Raw genomic sequence first — 24,583 nt, 5'->3', positions numbered from 1 at the left:
AGAACCACATGGCGGACTAAATCTCTTGTAAGAACTCTTGGAGCCGCCACGAGAAGATTTTCTGCATGTATTGCAAGGCTCTCACGATAGAACGAGGTAAAAAGAAAGGTGTGTAGTACCACTGCTGTGTGATGTAATGGACTTCTTACCACTTCCCCAAGCCTCCTTTAATACGCACAGCTGTGCCTTCTCGAAATGGTATTACTGACATGGGTAATAGAAGAAGTATAGAAAAATAAACCAGCTCCTTCTTGTCATCATCCGCCAAACCACATACATCTCAATATGTATGGCTCTGCCAAGGCAAAGGGCAAGCGGAAGGATGCAAGTAGAGGGTAAAGCAACTGAAGGAAAAGAAATGGAGCCAGCGTTTCCAAACAGGATTAATGAATGGCATTTTCATCAGCAAATTTTCCTGTGTATTTCCTTGGCTGTTAGTACCTAATTATAAGTAGCCCAGTTATTGTAATTGCTACAATAAGTACTTAGTATGTACATGCGGAACAGGACTGTGCTAACTTTTTTTTTTCTTTTAAATTGATGCTTTTATATTATAGTATGTAAAAATAAAGACATTTATAACTGTTATCACAGTTTCCACAAAAATTTTAAGCAGCACAACTGTTTTCAACATTGATAATAATAATAATAATAAATGAGCAGCAAATCGGCATATTGGAATGCTTTCTGAAGGATCATGTGAGAATGAAGACTGAAGTAATCACAGGAATAAATTACATAAAAATACATTACATTAAAATATATTAAAATAGAAATCAGAAATAATATTTCACAATATTTCTGTTTTTACTGTATTTTAATCTCATAAGTGCAGCCTTGGTGAACATAAGATGTGTGTGCATGTGTGATTGTCATCTACGTTTTTTGGCATTCACTGTTCAGATGTATACATATCACCTCGTAAGAACATTACTGACTACATAAACAAACCTTTTGTTTTATGTGCATTCTGTATTCAAACAAGCCATTCACATATTATGTAAATAAGCCTGTGCTCCCAGTATCCAGCAACACAGTGCAGACTGTAGCTCACTGTGGAGTAATATAGAAACATATTTAGTTCATTAAAGGAATCCCCCTCTCGACAACACCATTCTACTTGATCTGCATTAATTGAGGATAAGAATCTACTAAACCCTCTCTGACCCTCTTAAAAGCTTGCTGAGCAGATTTTAGTATTGTGCTGTGGGGCACACAGGGGCTGGTTTTACTTGTTAATGCCCTCCTGTTCTTGTTTTTAAACTGCTGTAGGTGAAAGAAAATGTGAGTTTTTAATATGCTCATAAAAATGTTGATTGTTAAAACATTAAATGCAGTTGCTGTTATTTTGTAACAATCATTAAAAGTCTAATATATGTACTGTATAATAGCAATAAATTATTTTTTTAAGATCTATACATGTATCCGTGTATACACTACTGTTCAAAAGTTTGGAATAATGTTTTCTCTTATGTTCCGAAAGTCTGCATTTTGTTAATAATTCAGATCATTAAAAACAGGAATATTGTGAAATATTACTATTCATTTATTTATTCATTTATTTTGACAGAATTAACTTAATATTGTCATCTTTTTCTTTGTTCTTCACAGTGGTGAGAGCGGAGCAGGGAAGACAGTAGCAGCGAAGTACATCATGAGCTACATCTCCAAAATTTCAGGTGGAGGTCCTAGAGTTCAGGTGGGTTGCACAGAGACACTATCAGGATTAGTTAAGGTGTGATCAAATAGAAAAGAGAAAAAAAACCTTCCTGTATCTGATGACTTTACTGAGACTCTTTCTGACAGTTAATGTTAGACAGAAAGTTGGGCTCATGACATCATTCCTCTACCTCCATTTCTTAGAATTGTTCTTTCATCCCCTAAATCCAACCAGCAGCCATCTGTCCCCCACAATCCCCCTCTGATCTATCCTGTGTCCCCCATGTGAGTGAGCTCAGAGTCAGAGGACTGACACTTGTTGATTGCATTAATCTGACTAAATTAACCCTTTGTTGATGAGTGTATATAGTTCAGTCCAAAAGTCTAAGAACCCATAGTGAAAATGCATGTATTATGCACAACATTCTGAGTGTAAATTAACATGACCTTCATTTGTTTTTTTCCGGCTTTTGCTTCAATGACAGCATCACTCGAGCTTCATGAACTCCATACGTTTGTTTAAAACCTGATGATCATGTTTTCCAGCATGATTTGAGAATGATCCAAAGAGAAACTTGATGTGAACTTCTGTACACTTATCAGTCACAAATTTACTTATTTGATTAGTGACCTATAATACAAAATCTGAAATGTTTCATGTTAATAAAGAAGTCAAAGACAGTACATTATTGTTTCAGACAGATGCATTGAATAGACATCACAAAAAGTGCTTTTACAAGTCAAAACACTGTAAAAAATTATATTCTTTTGGAGTATTTTTGTCTACTCATCCAGGTAAAATATCTAAAAATGTGCTCCGAAACGTACGGGTCAGCAGCGTGCACGATTACTTGCATTGTTTTTTAAAGCCTTATTTTGTTTGTTATTAATCACACTGAATTAACGTCTTAGTTTAAATGAAATTTTAAATCTCTTTATTGTGAATTTTCAATGTGGACATTTGAGTCCCACTGTACTTTTTTGGGACTAAGAATATCCATCATGAAATGATTCCCTGTGGATTAAATTGAATGATTTGATCATGTGTTTTGATGGGCATGTTTGTTTGCGTCTTAAACAAGGTAGAGTATTGTAGTATAACAGAAAGCCCCTCTGCTCTGCTGTGCCTTTGTCTGTCTGATCCCTCGGATGTCACTGTGCCTCATGATCATATGACCATCACTGTTGTATGGTACATCCTAATTTCTGTGATGTAATAATCATTTCCCTCTTTCTTATTTTTTGTCTCCTTTTCCCACTGTTTTCCTGTCTTTTATTTGTCTGTATCTATATTTTTTAGGTGGTGAAAGGTGGTACCCTTTCTCTTTGTGCAAATTATCCATGTGTGTTTTTCCTGGTATTGCAAATGCAAACAAGCTTTCAGCTCTAATTTGTTTACATCAGCAATGTGGCTTTTTTTTCAAGTTCATCATTTTATTTTTGGGGTCTGCTAGAATAAAATTACATGATTTAAAGTAAAAAAAAAAAAACATTATTTTTCTCATACGGTACGTTGCTGCTTTTCACCCTCTGTCTGAAATGCTCTGTTTTAGTTCCCTTGCCTTTAAAGCCCACCTTTCTGAAATACCCAGTCTGCTCTGATTGGTCAGCTGGCCCAGTCTCTTGTGATTGGTCAACTGCTTAGAAGCGTGTGTGTCGGAAATGTTATGCCCCTTACCATAACTGGGTTCCAGTTCCCAAGGCAACTGTAAACAGTATTATAGATGGTAACTATGGCTTCAGTATTAGAAGTCCATACAATGTATTCTGCCCTTGCCGTGAATAAAAAACAGCGTCTCCTCAACATAGTAAAATCAGTTACCCAACTGTTCTTTTAGAGTGGCCAGAAGAAGCCAGTAGGTGGGAATTATGCAAATGTATAACATGAAACTCATGGAAATTAATGGCAGGACTACAAACGGGTGTTTTTTGTTGGAGAAATTATAAATATGCCCTTTAAATATCTTTATGCGGTTTGTGCCCTATATACTGTATGCTTGATAAGGACTTAAACATGGGACTTCAGTCTCCAGAAGCCTATTGTTATAAACAGTGATGGTTTTTGGATATCCCAGAACTTCTGCATCTGTCTGTCTGTCTCTTGGCTGCTGAGTCGAATGGCTCAAACTAGACAACACTGTGCAAATGCTGTGTGGAATGTGCACATGTATTGATATCAATGTATGTAGGGTGGATTCAGGCCATTTAAGCCACTTTTTGACATCGAGATGGCCAGTTTTACCTGAATTCACCCTACAAACTGGATGTTTCCTCATCCGATCAGTTCTAGATCAGCATAGGTGCTGTACTTATTATCCTCCACAGTGTGCCAAATGTCAATGTAACTCTCAAACCCTCTCTGTTTCCTGTTTCTTTCTACACAGCATGTAAAAGACATCATTCTGCAGTCCAACCCTCTTCTGGAGGCCTTCGGGAATGCTAAGACAGTGAGGAACAACAATTCCAGTCGATTTGTAAGCAGCATTCCTTCTCCCATAGATTTATTTTATTGAAGAGAGCAGACAGCAGATGTCTTGTGTTGGGGTGTATCTTGTGCTCAGGATAAATTTGAGAGGAACACAGTTGCACTAGAATCAGCAAAAACAGGGTGATCATCCAGTTTAAATACAGAAAGAAAGAAAGAACAATTTTGCCACTGAAATAAGAACATTTGATAAATATGATGTTATCGTAAGGCTTTAACCTAAACGTGGCAAGTACTGCCCTTAAAAATACTCACAGGCCAAAGCAGTCATTACAAACTGTGTTTTATACGCCACATTTACTTGCAGTTCTGCTACATTTATGTCCACACATGTCTTGTTTTTGGGACTGGTGTAGTTTTGTTTTAAAGAAGAATGAATTAGAAGTAATACTAATGGATTATGTAGTGGATGTAGATGTTTTGTAGATGTAAAATCATTTTGATGAGTTCAGGGGCTGGTAATGTCATTACAGTTTTAAATCTGGGCATGTCTGGTAACCGTGGACAGCTCAGCACACATAAATGGATAGAGAGAGACACATAAATGATAGTGAAGAGTGTGTGTGTGTGTGTGTGTGTGTGGCACCCATTTCCTTTTTTTCTGTTCTGGGCATATGCACATCCACCTGCAGAATATCACGTCTGTGCCTTTTTAACATTCATCTTCACTGACAGGGGAAATACTTTGAGATTCAGTTCAGTTCCGGCGGGGAGCCAGATGGTGGGAAAATCTCCAACTTTCTTTTGGAAAAATCACGCGTGGTGATGAGGAATCCTGGAGAGAGGAGCTTCCACATCTTCTACCAGGTGAGAATGAGGACATGAGATGGGCTTCTTCCCTCAGAAAATGTCACTGTGAACGTCAGTAGCAAAGGTACACAATGTTATGAGGAAAAATTGAATGAATAACCACAGTAAATTCCAGGAAAGGGAAGATGGAGCCATTTGGCTCTGAAAAGCAGGTCACGTTGTTTTGAGTTTACCACTTGAGCTCTTTGGAAGAGGGAGATACTGTCTAACCTCCTCTTAATAGGTCTCCTCGCTGCTGTTTCTTCTTCACAAGTTTGGAGAGTTTGACTGTTTCTTATGGTTGAGTTATTTAGGACCTTTTGGATTTTGGTGTTTCTTCAACTATGGACACTTTTGGCTCTGTAGGCTTTTAGAAAATAAATTCTCTTACACTTTTCACACTCACTAGGTTTTTTATTTCTTTTCTGCTAACATTGTCCATGAGAATTCCTACTTTATTCCACCCCAGAGTGTCAAAAATTCCCAACACAGTATCGTTTCCTCCACATCTAAAATTTTGTATTGTGTTTAATGGCTTTCTGTAGTGAAAATGACAGTGGTGACGCTTTTGGAATAAAATGGCTGACTCCTTTGTCTTGCTGTCACAAGATACACAACATTAAATAATATTTCACACTAACGTTCAAAAGTTTGAGGTTGGTAAGATTTTTTTGAAAGAAGTGCTCACCAAGGCTGCATTTATTTGATCAAAAAATAACATTTCTTATTATTATCAAAAAAACGGTTGTGCTTCTTAATATCTTTGTGGAAACCGTAATATTTTTTCAGGATTCTTTGATGAATTGAAAAGTTCATTTATTTGAAACTGAAAACTTTTGTTACAATTTTGATAAATGCAGTGCACCCTTGCTGAATAAAAGTATTAATTTCTTTTAAAAAAAAAAAAAAAAACCTTTCTGAACTCAAACTTCTGATTGATAGTATATATGAACTGACAAAATTTAAACTTGATAGGAAATTATACATAAAACAATATTCTTCTCACAACTGTTATTTAAATTGTTTAGGGCTGTGCAACAATTAATCCAAAATAAAAGTTTGTGTTTTCATAATATATGTTTTTGTACTGTGTATAAATACACACAAACTTTTATTTTGGATGCGTTTAATCGCGATTAATCATTGCATAGCCCTCATTTTTTTCTTTTTCTTTTCTTTCTTTTCTTATATTTCATCTCAGGCAAGCTCTTCACTGACACTGTTGTTTCCTTAAAAACTATTAGATAGCAAAAAGCTTACAAAATGTTACAAAAAAGTTTTAATGTGACCTTCACGTAACAAAAAACAGAAAAAAAGTTGAAAACTCTTGGTTTTAATAAAATCCTTTGGACATAAAATTTCTGAAGCTGAAGAAACACACTTTAATGAAAACTCTGAAACGAATTTTATGTAATAAAATATATAATTTCTCTTCACAGCTAATAGAGGGAGCCAGCGGAGACCAGAAAAGCAGTCTAGGTATCACAAACCTGGATTACTATACTTACCTCAACCAGTCAGGTTCCTATAAAGTTGACGATATTAACGACAAGCATGATTTCCAGGAAACCTTGGTAAGTATGATTTAGGCAGCTTGCTATTTTGAGATAGACTCTTCTGTTCTTTAGCTGTGAAAATTTTACCTGTTCAAATATGACAACTATTTTCCATATCCCTCTCCCCTCTTTTCATATTCCCTCTCCCCTCTCTTCTCTCTGTCTGATCCCAGCATGCCATGGACGTGATTGGTATCTCAGGGGTGGACCGTGCCCTGGTACTGCAAATTGTGGCTGGAATTCTTCACCTCGGGAACATCAACTTTAGGGAAGCAGGGAATTACGCTGCTGTAGAAAATGATGAGTGTATGTACCTAGTTTTGCGTCGTCCCTTGTTTTTGGTGTCCCCGTCTGAACTATGTACTGCTGATTTTTTTTCTACATTAGCTCATGCCAAACTGTCTTGCCACACCAAATTAGCACTCTGTTTATGCGCTCTTGGTATCTGCATATTACATCACACAATAAAATTACACAAAGTGAAACTCGGAACGTTCAGCCCACCCCTCTATTTCCCTCTCTCTCTCTCTCTCTCTCTCTCTCTCTCTCTCTCTCTCTCTCTCTCTCTCTCTCTCTCTCTCTCTCTCTCTCTCTCTCTCTCTCTCTAGTGTCTCCAAGCTTTCTCAGGTGGAGCAATGCATTTGAATGACAGAGGCTGTTTGCTGTGGCATAAAGCCATGCTGTGCTGGGAGCAGATCAAGTTAATCTGTGCCTTTTCCTGTTCCCAGCCCCCCAACCCCTCTTCCTGTCTGCCGCCAGCGGCTTTCACACATTTAGTGTTGGTTGGCCAATGTAAAAAGCACACACGCCACAACTGCTCAGCTGCCTGCTTATGACAAAACCGTATGCGAACAGTTATAGATAACATCTTCAAATCCATAGATTTTTATGAAGGTCTTTGACTGACATCATGGTAGCTTTGAGAACCATGGACAGTCTCAGATCTTTTTATAATTGCGTTGTTTTGGGAGGTCAGTTTTGTGCGCTCTGTTCTACCACACCCGTACATCTGAATAATGAGCCATACTTAAGCAGTATGACGGATTGTATCACTATCAGGGCTGAATGAGGGAAGTTTCTTTTTTAAGGCGGTGAGTCAGTGATGAGGTGGGGTTGCTCAGAAATGGAGTGAGGCTCAGGACTGGTGTCTCACCCGTGCCTCTCTCCTCAGATGAGATCTATTGTTGTGACTACACAGAAATAAATGATCATGAGTCATTTTTATGACATACCCCTTTTTGTTACTTGTTTTTTTTTTAAAGCAAAGTAATGTTATGTTGTGTTATATTTCAAAAGTTTGGGGTCAGTAAGATTTCGTTTTTTTAAATAAAATGAATGCTTTTTATTCAGCAATGGTGAAAATATTAATCGGCACTACTGTTTTCAACATTGATAATAACGAGAAATGTTTTTAGCACCAAATTAGCATTTTGGAAGGATCATGTGACACTAAAGCTGAGAATTAAGCTTTACCATCACAGGAATTTATGACCATAAAAACATTACAATATCTTACTGACCCCAAACTTTTGAACAGTAGTGTATATTATATATTTAGAAACACTCATGTATGCCTTACTGTGCAAATATATATATATATATGTGTATATGTATATGTATATTCTAACTCTACCAAACTGTTCTCTCTCCTTCTCGAAGTTTTGGCATTTCCTGCCTTCCTGTTGGGCATTGATCAGAATCGTCTTAAAGAAAAACTCACCAGCCGTAAGATGGACGGCAAGTGGGGGGGCAAGTCAGAGTCCATAGACGTAACTCTGAATGTGGAGCAGGCGTGTTTCACACGCGATGCCCTCTCCAAAGCTCTGCACTCTCGTGTTTTTGACTACCTGGTTGAGGTACAGGCAATATGCACCTACATCCCTTTTAAAAACAGAAGTTACAGAACAAATAAGCACTGAATGGGTTCCTGTTTTTCTTTAGTCAATCAATAAAGCCATGGTTAAGGACCATCAGGAGCTGAACATTGGAGTATTGGATATATATGGCTTTGAGATCTTTCAGGTGAGTGTTTTAAAATATTTTTTCTAGTCACTATTTGAATTTGGAGCTATCCAGTCTACATAATGAGATAAGATGAATGAGATGTCTGATTTTTAATTGTCTGGATTGGTTCACCTCTCTTTTTGTAAACAGATAACATATTAATGAGCTTGACTAATCTGATAATCTCTTGGTTTAGCATCTGGTATTGAGACTATTAAGATTACTACCTGTGTTGCCTTCATAAGAAGGATAAAGCTAGATAACAGGGCTTTCAACCCTTTTAATTTGATCCTGTGCTGCTCCAATTCCAGTTTCCAGAAATATGTTGAATCATTGTTTGTGATATTTACATCTTGTTTGTTTTCATTTGACTACTGGTATTATTTTTGGTTCATAGTTATCTATCTGTCTTTTGTGTTTTCATTTGCTCTTTTAGAAAAATGGATTTGAGCAGTTCTGCATCAACTTTGTGAATGAAAAGCTGCAGCAGATTTTCATTGAGCTGACTCTAAAAGCTGAGCAGGTAACACTTCATTAGACCCCTGTGCTTTTATTGTTGTTGCAATGTGGATCTTGAATAAGACTCTTGTCATTTTAAGTCACACCTTTCCCTTAACCTTGTTCTGGCAGCACAGGAAGTACTTCTGCTCCACCCTAGTATAGGATCATTTTCATCATTTTTCTTTTCTTTTCTGTCTTTTTCCTCTCTTCAGGAGGAGTATGTACAGGAAGGAATCCGATGGACTCCCATAGAGTACTTCAACAATAAGATCGTCTGTGACCTCATTGAGAGTAAAATAGTAAGTTTTGCCAACTGTGTAATTCTAGCATCCATCTATTTCAAAAGCTGGATCTTATCTGCCCTTGCCAAGTGCAGTTAAATCAATAAAACTAACATTAACACACTAAGAAGTTCTTCCCATGACTGTTTGTCTAATGGCCTCAAAATGGTTGATATGCCTCCAAATTCAATTTGCTCCACTCACAGAGAGACTAGACACAAAGAGCCATGAAATTCACAACTAGGGAGAACCTCTGTATGACAGCATGTGAGAAAGTGCTTCTCTGTGTCACTGCTAAAAGCTAATGCTTGTCTGTGAGAAATGTACAAGCTGTTTTCCCTTTGTTGGACTCTGTGTGGATAGAGAGATGTCTGAATTTTCTGACAGGTGTGATTTTACTAAAGATTAATGTATGATAATAGTTTTGATTAAGCTTGAAAGGTCTGTGAATGTGGACTCAAACCGTTTCAGACACTTTAGGCATGAATGTTTGTAAATTTAAATCTTTGTGTACTATAGTATGGGGGTACAAGTTAACATCCTGCAATGCAACATGCTATACATTATCTAAAACTGTACTACTACTGCTGCTGCTGCTGCTACTACTACTAACAAAATATTTTATTTGTATACCGCAAATGCAGATCAAGATGCATTGATATTTTGGCTCTGGTTGCTTGTTATCAAGGCTGCATAAGAATCAACAAAATAAAACCCTAACAAAAAGAGAAAATGAAAAATTAAATAAAATGACTAATAGGAGCCTAATAGGATGTCTCAAAATGATTATGAATGCATTTTACAGTATAAATGTCATTTTCATTTGTTTGTGTCCTTTCCCAGAATCCTCCAGGCATCATGAGTATACTGGACGATGTGTGTGCTACTATGCATGCGAAGGGTGAAGGCGCAGATCAGACGATGCTGCAGAAGCTCAGAATGCAGATCAACAACCACGAGCACTTTAACAGCTGGAACCAGGGCTTTATCATCCACCATTACGCTGGCAAGGTATTTATACCTCTCTCTGTCTCAAACATCTCTTTATCACTCTTGTAGTGTTATTAAATGTTTTACTTTCTACTTCTACTCTTTTGCCTGTGTTTCTAAATTGCATTGTCTCTTGCTGTTTCTTTCCTTTCATCTCTCTCTTAGTTTCTTGTATACTCTTTGTTGGCTTGAAGTAGTTCAGTATGGGTACCTTCCACATACCCTGTGTTCAATGAGGCGTGCTCTGAGGGGAGGCCCGCCCACATCCTGCACCATTAGATTTATAATAAGTACATTCAACAGTCAATGGAAATCCCATGATAAAAAAATGAATTTTATATATATATACATATATACTTTTATATATATACTGAACAAAATTATTTTTAAATGAACCAGAACCAAAATTATCTCGGCAAAGGAGAAGTGCTCACTAACACAGATTTAGACAGATTTGTGAAAAATATTTGAGAAAAATAGGCCTTTTGTGTACATAGAAGTTCAGAGTTCAGAAGAGTTCAGTTCATGAAAAATGGGGGCAAAAACAAAAGTGTTGCGTTTATAATTTTGTTCAGTGTGTTTATATATATATATATATATATATATATATATATATATATATATATATATATATATATATATATATATATATAGTTACCCTGTTGTATATGCAAAGACTAAGTAAGTCATTGATGATAGGTTGAACTGACTTTGATCTGAACATTTATTGGCTCAACGTGGCTCAAAAAATTGTTTGATTTTCTAACCCTGTTCAGAACGCACAACTGATTTAATGCTGTTATTTGTCCCCCCCAGGTGTCTTATGATGCAGAGGGTTTCTGTGAGAGAAACAGGGATGTGCTGTTCACTGACCTGATTGAGTTAATGCAGAGCAGTGAGATGTAAGTGTCAATCCGCCATCATAACAACAGCCAGTCTCGAATCATTCAACAGCTGCTTGTAACAGACTCTCAGAGAGACCTCAGTCACTGTGAGCACTTGAACATCTTAATATATGTAAATCATGGATATAATCAGGCCAGCTGAAGGCTGAGGGCCTATAAAAGAAGTGTGCAGGAGATTAGCATTGTTTCTGAGTCCAAAAGGCCCTTCTATCTCTCAAGGGAGTTGGACTGTAGAGCGTGCCCATCACTCTTATGTGCTCCTGGCCCTCTTTTGTGCTTCAGAAGCCATCTGTGCAAACCGTCTCCTCCAGCAGCCCTTTGTGAAGCTTTCTGGGGGTCCGCTTTTAGACGGCATTCAGACATGTGCTGTCATGCATATATACACACCATACACACATGCAGAGTTTGCAGAGGAACTTCCTTTGCACCAGCCAGCAGGTCTTAAGCACAAAACAGAAGAAAGAGAAATCTTAGTTGTCAATTCAGTGACGAAGCAGGGCTTCCTGTCCATCTGCGCAGACGTGGCCCTGCAGCTCCACCCCCATTGAGAGGTTAGAGCAAAGCAAGAAAAGCTGTTACCATCATATAACTATGTGGATTTTCTGGTATTAGAAATATTATGCTCGGATTTTAGAAGAGAAAAGAGCTTTAAAAATGTTGTTCTCTTCATTACTAACGTCACCATTATCCCTGACTAGGTTCAGTACAGTTCATTTGAACTCTATCGACTACATTTGTGGCATGCCTGGTTGGCTGATAATAATTTCTTGTTATAAAATCTCTTTCTTAATCTCTTAGCAAAAGTTTGTTTATTATAATGTGCTTTCAGTGGACGTCTGGGGGGCAGGACATTGCACTGGAATAGATGTTAAAATACATGCTACATTTTGAAAGTATAGCAACAAGACTTAAACATTATATGTTTTTATAGCCTTTTAATTGTATAGCCTATAACTTTCACATAATGCACACAAGAATACCAGAAATGGATTTGCATTAAGAAAAATCCACCCACAGGTATAAAAAGGATTATTTAGGGCCCACTCACATAGAATGTGTTTTTGTGTTTATAAAGCAAGATTTCTTCCTTTAACTTGAGTGCCGCATTTTACAAAGCTGTGTCATGCACAAGATGCTGCTAAAGACACAAACATTTGCAATTGTCAAACATGTCCGTCTAGTGCATGTTTACATAAAAAATGTAATGATAATAAATATAGCTGCAAGCAGCAATTAAAGGGCCAAGCACATAAAAGGCCAGATGAATCATGGAAGCCTGGCTGGGAGCATTAAACCAACTGCAACAATGAGTAATTAAAGGCATTTTTAGATTATTTTAGGCAAAATGGCTGAAAAATCATAAACACAATCACTTTTAATATGATTTAATCACTTTTGACCAATAGGTGACGCTGTTACCAAATTATGTCATATGGAATGCAATCGAATCATCTTGAACCAAGAAATCAAGAAAACTGAATTTTGTTTCTAGCCCTTTTATGGTTCAAAAGTTATTAACATAAACGTAAGTAAAATTTTGGACAGTTAGTGGCGCTATAGTGATTGAGTTAGAGACTCCAAAATTGCTGTGGTTATTGTTCAGACTCTTCTCTATCAGTGTGCCAAATTTCACAACTTTTTACCATACGGTTCTATGGGCTGCCATAAACTTCCATGGCAGAAGAAGAAGAAGAAAACTACTGGATACAATAAGCCTGTTAATAAAATTAGATGCCTTAGTAGATGATTTTTTGTTTTACTACCAGCTGGCTTCTGGTACAGAATCTGTCCAGAGAGCACAACTGTGCTAAACAAGGAATTTTCTGAAATACTAATAGGGTTTTATGAATATTGAAATCCAATAAAAACAAAGCATTTAGTTCTACAAGCTCAGATGTTCCTCATGCCAGAGTTTAGTATCTCTTAAACATATTTTATTAAATTGTTCTGGTTTAAGTTCTCTTAGGAAATTATATTACAATACATTTTTAAAAGAGGTAACATAGAGGTCAGTTTTTATCTAAAGCAAACTTTAAAAACATCATATAGTTTTTTTTAAAATTGCTTTTTTATAGTGGAACTAGTTATTTGCCATGAAAATAGCCAAAGAATCTGGCATGTCATTAAAACACCAACCAACCAATCTATAAGCTTAGTAAAAGGCTTATTCAGGAGGCAGTGAGACTAAAGGATAGTGAACACCAGCGATTAAAACCCACAAGTATTCAAACTCTTACCCTGTCCCAGTGATGATGAGCTCCAAAACAATGTGCACTGTGGCCTGCAGGAATTCAAGTGACCCTGGTCTGCAGCGGAGAGACACGATTAAAATCATTCCTGTCTGTTACAGTCTGTATTTCTTTATCCTGTATTCACCTTTCAAATCATTCCTATCTGTTTTGATTCTTTTCGTTAGACCTTTCATCCGTGCCCTGTTCTCAGAAAACCTCAATGCTGAGAAAAAAGGCAGACCCACTACTGCAGGGAGTAAAATCAAGGTGAGTTGAGTCTATTCTGCAGGCTCTTTGCAGGTTCTCTGTTTCACCTCATATGACTAAACCATTTTTCACACTTTCTGGTTGCCTGACTGTCTGTGAAGTGGTTTGCAGGTTTAATGGTGTTTTCTTCTAAGCTGCTTTAGCTTTTTTACATCCTTTCTGTTTCTTTCTAATGGCAGAAACAAGCCAATGATCTGGTGAGCACCCTGATGAAGTGTACACCTCACTACATCCGCTGTATCAAACCCAATGAGACCAAGAAGCCCAAAGACTGGGAGGAGAGCAGGTAAGATATTATGGTGAAGTTGAATTCACGTTCATTCAAAAGTCTCTTAAAGGAACACGCCGACTTTTTGGGACTTTAGCTTATTCGTGCCGTAACTCTGTCTGACGCGCCCACCGCTAGCCTAGCTTAGCACAAAGACTGGAAGTAAACGGCTCCAGCTAGCATACTGCTCCCAATAAGTGACAAAATAATGCCAATATTTTCCTGTTTACATGTTGTGATTTGTATAGTCACAGCGTGTACAAATAACACATGAGACACAGCCATCTTCTAACCGTATACATATTGGGAACTATATTCTCAGAAGGCGAAGCACTGCTACTTCTGCGGAGTGATTTACTCCAACTCTGAGCGAACTCTCTGCTCCTCACCACGGGGCTTCTCAGGTGCTGCGAGCAAATCACTCCGCCCAAGTAGCAGTGCTTCGCCTTCTGAGAATATATACACAACATGTAAATAGGAAAATGTTGGCATTATTTTGTCACTTATTGGGAGCAGTATGCTAGCTGGAACCATTTACCTCCAGTCTTTGTGCTAAGCTAGGCTAGCGGTGGGTGCGTCAGACATAGTTACGGGACGCACGGAGATGAAAAGGGAATGTATGGACTTATCAAACTCTGGGGGATACGGTGAAAAAGCTAAAGTCCCAAAAAGTCAGCGTGTTCCTTTAAATCTTTGTCAGTGCTGTGTTACAATTATATAGGAAACTGATATTATAATGGACATAGTTGAGATTTCTTATTAAATTATTATATTCTCTTAAAGTGGCCATTATTCATATTGAAGTAAAAAAAAACAAAAAACAATACTTTGAGAGGAAAACATCCTCTTTAATGAGGCATCTGAGTTTGTTTGTGTTTTCACAAGTCACAGCAGTTCTGCAGAAAAATCACAGAGAAACTTTCTCAAGGAAAGCATATCAGCAAATTAAATTTCTGTTATAAGTTCTAAGTTTTTTTATTTATTTTAAGTCAACACTACCATTCAAAGATTTGTGGTTGGTCCGTTTTTATAAAGTCTCTGCCTTGATGCACCAAGAAATTTTTTTTTTTCTATTTTAATATATTTTGTGTAATTTATTCCTGTGATGGCAAGACTGAATTTTCAGTATCATTAATCCAGTCTTCAGTGTCACATGATCCTTCACAAATCATTCTAATATCCTGATTTGCTGCTCAAGAAACATTTCTTATCATCAGTTTTGATATTTATTTGATATTTAAAATGAAATCTTTTATAACATTGTAAATGTTGCTTTTGATCAATTTAATGCATCCTTGCTGAATAAAGGTATTAAAAATCGTACTGACCCCAAACTTTAAACTGTAGTGTAAAATGGGAAAATAGTAGCAACATGGATTCAGATTTTATTTTTCAGCATGGTTGTTCTTTGTCCCGACAGTTCTTTCATCTTTTTTTGTTCGCTTTTCTTGGCTTTTTCATCTTTCGCTATAGTTTTTTTTTTTTTTTTTTTTGGAACGAAATGTGGAATGAAATGTTCTGATCCAGGGTGTTGGATTGTTCAGGCTCTAATGGTCTTCCTGTTATGAGAGTTTGTGAGCATTGTTCATGTTGGACACAATGGGCAGTATAATTAGCACTCACACTTCATTCTCAGGATGTGTATCAATGAGATTTGCAATTATTCAGTCATTTATTTAGGAAAGGCTGATGGGGAAACCACCAGAAATGCCTTTTTTTCTCTCTGAAATTGTAAAAAACTGAGATGAATTTCTGTAAAGGGGCTTTTTGACTGTTGCTGTATATATATTAACCTTCCTTCCTCTCCATCTCTCTCTCTCTCTCTCTCTCTCTCTCTCTCTCTGTCTCTCTAGAGTGAAGCACCAGGTCGAATATCTGGGTCTCAAAGAGAATATTAGAGTAAGGCGTGCCGGCTATGCTTACAGACGAGTCTTCCGCAAGTTCTTGAACCGGTAAAGACTGATTTCAAAGTCATCTTTAAAGCCTGACCGGGATCTCTTCATAGAACTTCATGGAATGAGAACATATCTGGCGTTACAATTTTGAGATCCAATGACAAGACACCATATTTTCACAAGAATTTTACAAAGAGAAGGAAGAGAGATCTTTAAATTGGTAGTGTGTTATAGTACTTTTATGTTGACGAATTTTGGTTCCTCTTCTGTTATGGGCCAGTAGTTGGACAGTTTCCTCTTATTGTGTTGGTTTAAGGGTCTAATATGATCAATTACTTCACATGCTTCATTTGGTTATTAACTTTTTACATAAAGTAAAACCCTGGCCTGAATCATCTTTTGATGTGTTAATATTTTTTTACTCCACCCTGCAAGTGTTTATCTTGCACACACAGACTGCCTACAGTACTATATTTACACAGGGCTCCACTTCAGAAGACAACTGAGCATTTTTTACTTTTATATGAATGAAAAATATGTAGTTTAATAAAATATGATTTCATTCTCAAAATGATGAAACCTTCCTCATCTTCTCTCTCTGTTTCTGTGTCTCAGGTATGCTATTCTGACGAAGGAGTCGTGGCCAACATGGCGGGGGGATGAGAAGCAGGGTGTGCTGCATCTCCTGCGCTCCGTAAACATGGACCAAGACCAGTATCAGCTCGGACATACCAAGATCTTCATCAAAGCCCCTGAATCGGTAAGTTCAATTTTTCAGCAACAGGATATGATATCATGCCCCAGGGAGTCTGTTTTTAATCAATAAAAAGTTATCCTAACAAATTGTAATACATTTAAAATGTCAAAATGCATGTCTACTCCACTTTGAAAAGTCAGTATTTCACATTTTGGTCCTCTGTCAGTCAAATGTCTTTTTCACTACAACAAGGCTTGGTGGGAGAGGAACCTTCTGCACACTTGTTTGCACTCTGACTCTCCCACATTCACATACAAATGAATGAAAGTGAATGGAACACAAAGTCTAATTTGGCCATACCTTAAGTTTGACAGCCAAAAACCAAGCAAGTTTTTTGCTTGAACAGTGTGCTTGTACCATCTTTCTTTAAAATACACGACCGTTCAAAGGTTTGGGGTCGGAACACTTGGTAAATGCTACTTTTTTGATATTTCATTATAACGCAATGACGCTGATACATTTTTAAATGTTGCTTCAGTATCCTTCTACTTTTGGATTGCTCTACAATATGCACACTTCAGAAAAATACATCAGACTAGATACACCAGCAATACTTGACACAAGCCTCCCTATCAGCAGCATGTTGAACATTGTTTTTTCACTTTGGTCAAGATTTAACATTTGAGTTGTGCTGTAATGGCAGAAGAGAGGCAAAGTGTAAGAGTCAGCCTTTGTCTGGCAGACACCAGCTCAGCTCAGAGTGGGTTGATGAATAGTGGGCAGTCAGTAGGGAAGGAGGAGGGACACTGGGCTGGTCCCACGTCAGCACCGTTAGGTCAACATTGCTCTGGATCTGATACACACAGTGCTGTGGTAAAGCTGCTTCTGTTATGTCCAAGACAGCTTTGCTTTTTCCACTACTTTTTTTTTCAGCTTGCTTATGAAAGCACTGCTTGTGGATGTGCTGTGATCTCACTGTTGACATTTAGATGTACACACGTATACATAGAGACACAGTATAAGGCTCTGTGGCTCGGCATGAATGCACCAGATTATCCAGAGATGTGTGACTTTGGCATGTATGTGTTAAAACGTGGCCTTTTCTGTGTAAAATGTGTGTGTTTGTGTAATATAAAATTTAGGAGGGCCCAGATTTGAACTGCACTGCCTCTCAAAACAAAACTCTTTCTGAGATAAGGTGCTGATACTGAGTAATTAGTTCATGACTACAGGAATTTCTTTAGTGAGAGAGAGTGTGTGAGTGTGTAGTAGAAGTAGGCGCTCTTTAATCCTACTGAGAGCTGATGAAGTCTTACAGTGTTTGCATGAGACATCCAAACAATGTGATTTAATTTCACAAACACTGTTAAGAAATGTCCAGGTCATATTTTACCACAGAATTAAAAGGGGGAACATTTTAAACAAATACAATTAAGATCCAGATATCTTAAGGTTTTTATATTATGATAATTTTTTTATGTCAGTTAAGCATATTTTGACCATCCTTCCCTACTTGTCAGCATCTGTAATGCAAAAAGAATCTCAATCTCAGCACTGCAACAACAATATTATACATTATTGAAATAGTGAAATATATTTGTACATGCATTATCATTCAAAAGTTTGGGGTCAGTAAGATTTTTTTTGTGTGTGTGTTTTTGAAAGAAGTTTTTATTTGATTTAAAATACATTGTTAAATATTGAGAAATATTGTTTTTTTAAGAAATACTTAAAATAATTCTTTTTATTTTCATATATTTTAAAATGTAATTCATTCCTATGATGGCAAAGCTGAATTTTTTGATTTTTTTTTCCAACTTTTTCATTCTTCAGTCTACAGTCTGTAGAGTGTCCCATGATTCTAATCCGTGAATTAGAATGATTTCTGAAAAAAACAAAAACGTTATTATCGGGATTGATGTAATCTTGGCTTAATGAAAGTAATACTTAAAAAAAAAAAAAAAACACTTATGCACTGCACTTATTTAATGTTTTATTTGTATTTATGTTTTTCATTTATTTGAACAAAGCAAAATAAGAATCTGCCATTTATCAGTTAATGGCAATAACATGAAAATAATTATCAATGGGAGGTGTGTGTCTGTTTGTTTGTTAGTGTGTGACATGGAAGGCAAAGAGGGATTGTGTATTTGCGTCTAATATCTCATCCTGTGCCAGCCGTGTATGTGTGTGTGTGTGTGTGTGTGTGTGAGGCAGTGCCAGGCCTCTGTGATAATGATAGGATCTGCTGTTTAGTCTACAGTGCGGCAGAGCTGTGACAGTGTGTTCTGAGATACAGGAAGCACAGTGGATCTACACAGTGCTCAGAGCATTATGGGATGACCGCAAAACACTTGGACACAGCTGCTTACTGAAAAAGAGAAATAGAAAATCTGAAATAGAAAAAGAGAAGTTGCTGCATGACAGACAGGACAGACTGAACCCACCATGTGTCATAATGGGCCTTGTCTTTCCGGGACTGTTTAATAAGCTCCAATGACAAGTGACCTTTAGTGTAATGGACATGTTTATGCAGCTCTATTTACTAATGTTATTTGCACTATTAGATGTTAAGTCGGTTTAGTGCATTTTTTTTTTTAGACTGATTTAAATGGATATCTTGTGAGTTTTTTGTGAGTATTTTTGATTTGATTCATGTAAAACAACCTGCATTATATTCTATTTGCAGCTCTTCCTGCTGGAGGAGACGAGAGATCGCAAATTCGACGGTTATGCCAGAACCATTCAGACGGCCTGGAGGAAATTTTGCGCACGCAAGAAATACGTTCAAATGAGGGAGGAGGGTGAGTTTAACCTTCAGACAAATAGTTGGACAAGCACCTACGTACAAAGATATTATATGAAAAGGGAAATCAATGTTGTTTTACATGGCAGAATGTGTCACAGTTTGGGTTTTCCCCCTGTACATCTTTGGAGTCTGACCACAACTGCTGCTTTCAGCTGAATTATTGTCATTATGTTGAAAAATAATAATACACACACAAAGAAAACAAAAAAAACCTCACACCCTGTCTGAGTGTCCATGTTTGGGTGTTTCTTCAGCTACAGGCTCTTTTGGCCCAGTTTTAGTATACAAATTCTACTAAAACACGTTTTTCCACTCTCACTGGTATTTAGTTGAGCTATTAACAGTGTGCAGTTATGGACATACGCTATCGTTCAAAAGTTTGTTGTTAGTAAGAGTTTTTGAAAGAAATCAATACTTTTGTTCAGGAAGGATGCATTAAATTGAAGTGGCAGTAAAGACTTTTATAACGTTACAAAATATTTCTATTTCAAATAAATGCTGTTCTTTTGAGTTGTATATTCATAAAATAATCCTGAATAAAATGTATCAAGGTTTGCACAAAATATAACAACTGTTTTCAACATTGATAATATTAAGAAATGTTTCTTGAGCAGCAAATCAGCATATTAGAATGATTTCTGAAGGATCATGTGACACTGAAGACTGAAGACACAGTAATGATGCTGAAAATTCAGCTTTGCAATCACAGGAATAAATTACATTTTAATACAGATTACAGTAGGTTACAGTCATTCTAATATTTCACAATGTTTTTACTGTATTTTAATCAAATAAATGCTGCCTTGACGAGCATAAAATACTTCTTCCAAAAACATTAAAAAAAATCTTTGCAAACCCAAAGTTTTGAACGGTAGTGTACATGAAACCAAGCAGAATTCTGTAATTGTTTTCCCCTGAACCATCTTTTTTTTTTTGTAACAAATATAATTTCAACCACGTATCCAATTTTAAACATTTTTGCAATAAAATGGCTTACTCCTTTTTTCTGCTAATTTTATAGCCTGCATTTTTGTAAATCCTACATACACACAATTAAATATTTTCAGAGTTTTTGTATAATTTGACAAAATTACAGCTTGATTGTAAAGGATACTCAAAAATTCTGTTCACATATACAATTTACTTTAATTGGTCCTGTTTTCTGGGGAATTTAATCTCATCTCATCTTTTGGACATGGCGGGACATGGCACAAGAACTAAAGCTCTTTGAGAATAACACTGAAGATGTGTTCTATCTTCTTCCAGCCTCTGATCTGCTGCTGAACAGGAAGGAGAGAAGAAGGCACAGCTTGAACAGGAACTTTGTTGGTGATTACCTGGGTATGGATGACCGGCCTGAGCTCAGGCAGTTTGTGGGCAAGAGGGAGAAGATTGATTTTGCAGACAAAGTCAATAAATTTGACAGGCGGTTTAAGGTGAGCATACCAAAATTAGCACACGGATGTGCCCGAGTATCAGTGACTATTTTTAGCACATTACATGAAGCATTTATATGCATGTATGGGTGTTTTTATCTGTCCAGAGCATCAAGAGAGACCTGATCCTCACCCCTAGATCTGTCTACCTGATTGGAAGAGAAAAGGTGAAGCAGGGGCCAGAGAAAGGGCTTGTGAAAGAGGTCCTGAAGCGCAAAGTTGACGTAGAGAAGATTTTGGCTGTTTCTTTCAGGTACGTCACCACACAAGCTCAGTCAGTTTAATTAATGTAATGGCAAGCTACAACCAACCTTAGCACTCGAGGTGATCTGACACACACACACACACACACACACACACACACAGACACACACACACACACACACAATTTTTTTTAATTCTGTTCAGCCACAAGAAGCCAAAAGAGCTGCAGCTTCCCTCCCATGTGTAAAACAGAGCCTGTATTTTCGAGCCCTGTATGCAGTCCCATAATGCCTTGGATAACCATCTGCTGAATTATAGGCGTAGAGACATCAAAGGTCCAGTTAGATGTTCGAGCCTTCGTCTGCCCTGTGTTACTTAACACATGTTGAATCGAGAGTGTCTGGATATACAAAGCTTCAGTCTTTTAAAAAACATTTATAGTTTTTTTAGTGGTCCCTGGAAATGATTCAGAACATTCAGAACTCTCTCAAAGAAACCTAAAGATCTTACAAATAAGGGCCAAGGAAGCGGTACCAGCACCCCACAACCTTGCATACTTTGCTTTTGTGAGTGGGGGGTTGTCAATAATGTGAACCAGGTGTTGCTGGGAAAGGAGAGTATACCTTGTAAAAAAGTAATTAGAAAAGACTTAAGTTTATTGGGTGAAGCAGGGCATCTCTGCATGTGTCCCAGACACGAAAACTCCCAACAGCCCCCGTATCACTTGCGTTTTTTGTGACCCGACAACCTTTGTGTCTTTGGAAACCCGTAAAAGTGCCTCAACACGTGTTACCTGAACCGAAAGGCATTGAATGATCGAACAAATGTGGATATTTCAGGTCTTGAAAAGACATTTGTCTCTCCTACAGCACAATGCAGGATGACTTCATGATCCTGCACGAGGAGGAGTATGACAGCCTGCTGGAGTGTGTATTCAAGACTGAGTTCATCAGTTTACTGGCACGCAGATACGAAGAGAGAACGCAAAAGAAACTACCTCTCAAATTTAGCAACACGTAGGTTGAAATATCTTTCACATGGCAAAGGCATGAATTTTAAATACAAATTAAACAGAATAATACATAAGATGATTTTTTTAGGATCTGTATTTTTATCCAGTGTTGTTTTGCGGCCGCTCTGTTAATCATTGACTGTGATTTGGACCTGCAGGCTGGAAATGAAACTAAAGAAAGATGGATGGGGACCCTGGAATGCTGGAGGATCAAGACAGGTGCAGTTCATCCAAGGTCAAGGGGACGTAGCTGTGCTGCGACCCTCAAACAAAATGCTGCAGGTCAGCATTGGACCGGGTTTGTCCAAAAACTCACGTGAGTGATCACTCGTATTGTGTTTTATTCACAATGTCATTTAATATTATTTAATATAATGCTATTTGTTATCCATGCAAGATCTCATACACTCAAATTCAACCCTCATTCAGGTCCTACTAAGCAGGGCGTCACTCAAAGCCGCCCCAACACGTCCAGGACACACCACCACACCCCAACACGAGTCGCACCTGGCCCTCCAGGTACGTTTTCCCATTCAACTTAGTACTATTATCAAATATCCTAATCTTCCATTTGTTATAGTCAGTAAGCATGCGTGTTTCTCAGCAGTTGCTCACCAAAATGGAGGGCTGAAGAATGCAAATCACACTGCCAATCAGAGGAACTCGCAACATCACAGCAATCAGAGGCCGTCATCAGGAAACACGGCCCGTCCGTTCCTGCCTACTAATGTCAGTCAGCTCAAGGACAGAGGCAGCAGACAGGCACCCCAGCAACCCAACATGGATTTCCTCAAAGTGCCAGACCAAGGGGCTGCAGGGTGAGAGGACACAGCACACACATTTTAAAATATATGGCTAACAACTATCTGAGTACTGAAGATGGTTAACATTTATCTAATTGCTAGATGCATAGCTGAAGCTCATCTACCAGACATTATCCATGCAAACAAAATCGTGAGCTATGTTTGAATGTAACATGCATGTATCTCTTTACCGTAGCAGAAATCATCAACCATCTGGCAATGGAGGAATGTGAGTCTGAGCATGTGTGTAGTTTCTGTTAGGTGGCAGTGGTTGTGGTTCATTTGACTAGTGATAGATCAACACCAGAGATGCCCAACTTCAAATCCACCCTTGCATTCTTTCTCATTCTTGTTTTGGATTTCTGGTTCCTTACATTAAACTATCACATTTAATTTTGATTTACACCATTGTTCAAAAGTTTGGAACTGGTAAGACTTCGGTAATAAGTCATTTATGTTAACCAAGGCTGCCTTTATTTGAACAAAAAGGCAGTACAAATAGTAATATTGTGAAATATTACTACACTTTTCTGTTTTAATATGTTTTAAAAAGTATTTAATTTCTGCAATGCAAAGCTGAAGCTTCAGTGTCACATGAGCCTTCACAAATCATTCTAATATGCTGGTTTGATGCTCAAGAAACATTTCTAATTATTATTAATGCTGAAATAAGTAAAAAAAAAATGTGTTGGAAATCTTGAGAAAAGAACAGCATATTTGAAATGTAACAATGTAAGAGTCTACTCTTTACTGTAACTTTTGATCAATTTAATGCATCCTTTCTGAATAAAATTATTAATTTGTTATTTAAAAGTATTAAGGCCAGTTCACACCACACAAACAAATGCCAACAAACAAGTTTGCCATTGGATTTAGAATTTTATGTCATGTTCACACTGCCCGTACAGACACCAACAAACGCTGATTGAACATGTTCAGTGGGGTGAAAACAAATAAAACCGACCAACGCCGACAGGGAAACACTGATCCGACAAAACCCAACAAACATGGTTGTTGGCATTTGTCTGTGCGGTGTGAATTGTCCTTTGAATCTGACAGACCCCAAACTTTTGCACAATAGTGTGTTACCGAATGGAGATCAGATTGTGAATAGCTAGTCATATGAAAGAGGATTTTCTTTCTTCTTTAACTTCAGCAAGGTTAAGGACTCTGGATTGGGCATTTTCTAACATTTTCTCGGTTGTAGTCATGATGAGGGTCGACTCAGACACATCATGAAGACTGAAGGGCTAACAAATGGCCCTTCGTTGCAACAACTGAAAAAAATATATATATTCTGAGGTGGAGGATCAACTGAATGAAGTCTATTTGGGAAATGTAGACTAGTTCAGACTGACAGTGCCACAATGGATAAATGTGAATCTGTCGCCACCTAGTTGGGAACACATGAACTAACACCACAAAATCAGACCGCTAACCCTCTCACAGCAGCTATCTGGTACTTCAAGATCCTAGTTGACTTCACACTTACCTTCACTTGTAGAAGCATGTTCCCATGGTTGCTGCAATGTTAGAAACGTCACCTGCAATTCCATCAGTTAATGTCCTCTGTGCTTTTTTCCAAGGGCCCACAGACAGTCCACCAACAGGCCCTCTCCAGGAGGTGGTCGGCCCAAACCGGCCCCCAAGCCGAAGCCCCAAGTGCCTCAATGTAAAGCCCTTTATGCATACGACGCCCAAGACACAGATGAGCTCAGTTTCAATGCAGATGACATCATTGACATCATTAAGGAAGGTGAGAGCGTGCAAAATGCTTATTTATGAAAATTA

The 24,583-nt window shown here is 37.6% G+C and overlaps 1 protein-coding gene across 3 annotated transcripts in view; it reads left to right on the top strand.

Annotated features, from left to right (window-relative positions):
* Positions 1–24,583, top strand: part of myo1ea (myosin IEa) — a 49,639-nt gene that overhangs the window by 23,618 nt on the left and 1,438 nt on the right. The window contains exons 5-28 of one of the 3 annotated variants that reach the window (XM_084108012.1): positions 1,612–1,699; positions 4,044–4,133; positions 4,820–4,951; positions 6,373–6,507; positions 6,663–6,795; positions 8,149–8,345; positions 8,431–8,511; positions 8,930–9,016; positions 9,207–9,293; positions 10,119–10,286; positions 11,082–11,167; positions 13,587–13,668; positions 13,848–13,954; positions 15,790–15,888; positions 16,447–16,591; positions 19,218–19,332; positions 20,604–20,773; positions 20,881–21,026; positions 21,847–21,993; positions 22,148–22,305; positions 22,419–22,508; positions 22,597–22,807; positions 22,992–23,021; positions 24,379–24,548. In XM_084108012.1, the coding sequence (XP_083964138.1) occupies positions 1,612–1,699; positions 4,044–4,133; positions 4,820–4,951; positions 6,373–6,507; positions 6,663–6,795; positions 8,149–8,345; positions 8,431–8,511; positions 8,930–9,016; positions 9,207–9,293; positions 10,119–10,286; positions 11,082–11,167; positions 13,587–13,668; positions 13,848–13,954; positions 15,790–15,888; positions 16,447–16,591; positions 19,218–19,332; positions 20,604–20,773; positions 20,881–21,026; positions 21,847–21,993; positions 22,148–22,305; positions 22,419–22,508; positions 22,597–22,807; positions 22,992–23,021; positions 24,379–24,548 (2,954 nt within the window). Of the gene's footprint in view, positions 1–1,611; positions 1,700–4,043; positions 4,134–4,819; positions 4,952–6,372; positions 6,508–6,662; positions 6,796–8,148; positions 8,346–8,430; positions 8,512–8,929; positions 9,017–9,206; positions 9,294–10,118; positions 10,287–11,081; positions 11,168–13,586; positions 13,669–13,847; positions 13,955–15,789; positions 15,889–16,446; positions 16,592–19,217; positions 19,333–20,603; positions 20,774–20,880; positions 21,027–21,846; positions 21,994–22,147; positions 22,306–22,418; positions 22,509–22,596; positions 22,808–22,988; positions 23,022–24,378; positions 24,549–24,583 lie in introns of all 3 variants that reach the window. The other 2 variants (XM_084108011.1, XM_084108013.1) reach the window with 2 other exon arrangements.

The sequence above is a fragment of the Abramis brama genome, assembly GCF_963993115.1.
Source record: "Abramis brama genome assembly, chromosome: 3".
NCBI lineage: Eukaryota > Metazoa > Chordata > Actinopteri > Cypriniformes > Leuciscidae > Abramis > Abramis brama.
This window is presented reverse-complemented; position numbering and strand designations above follow the sequence as displayed.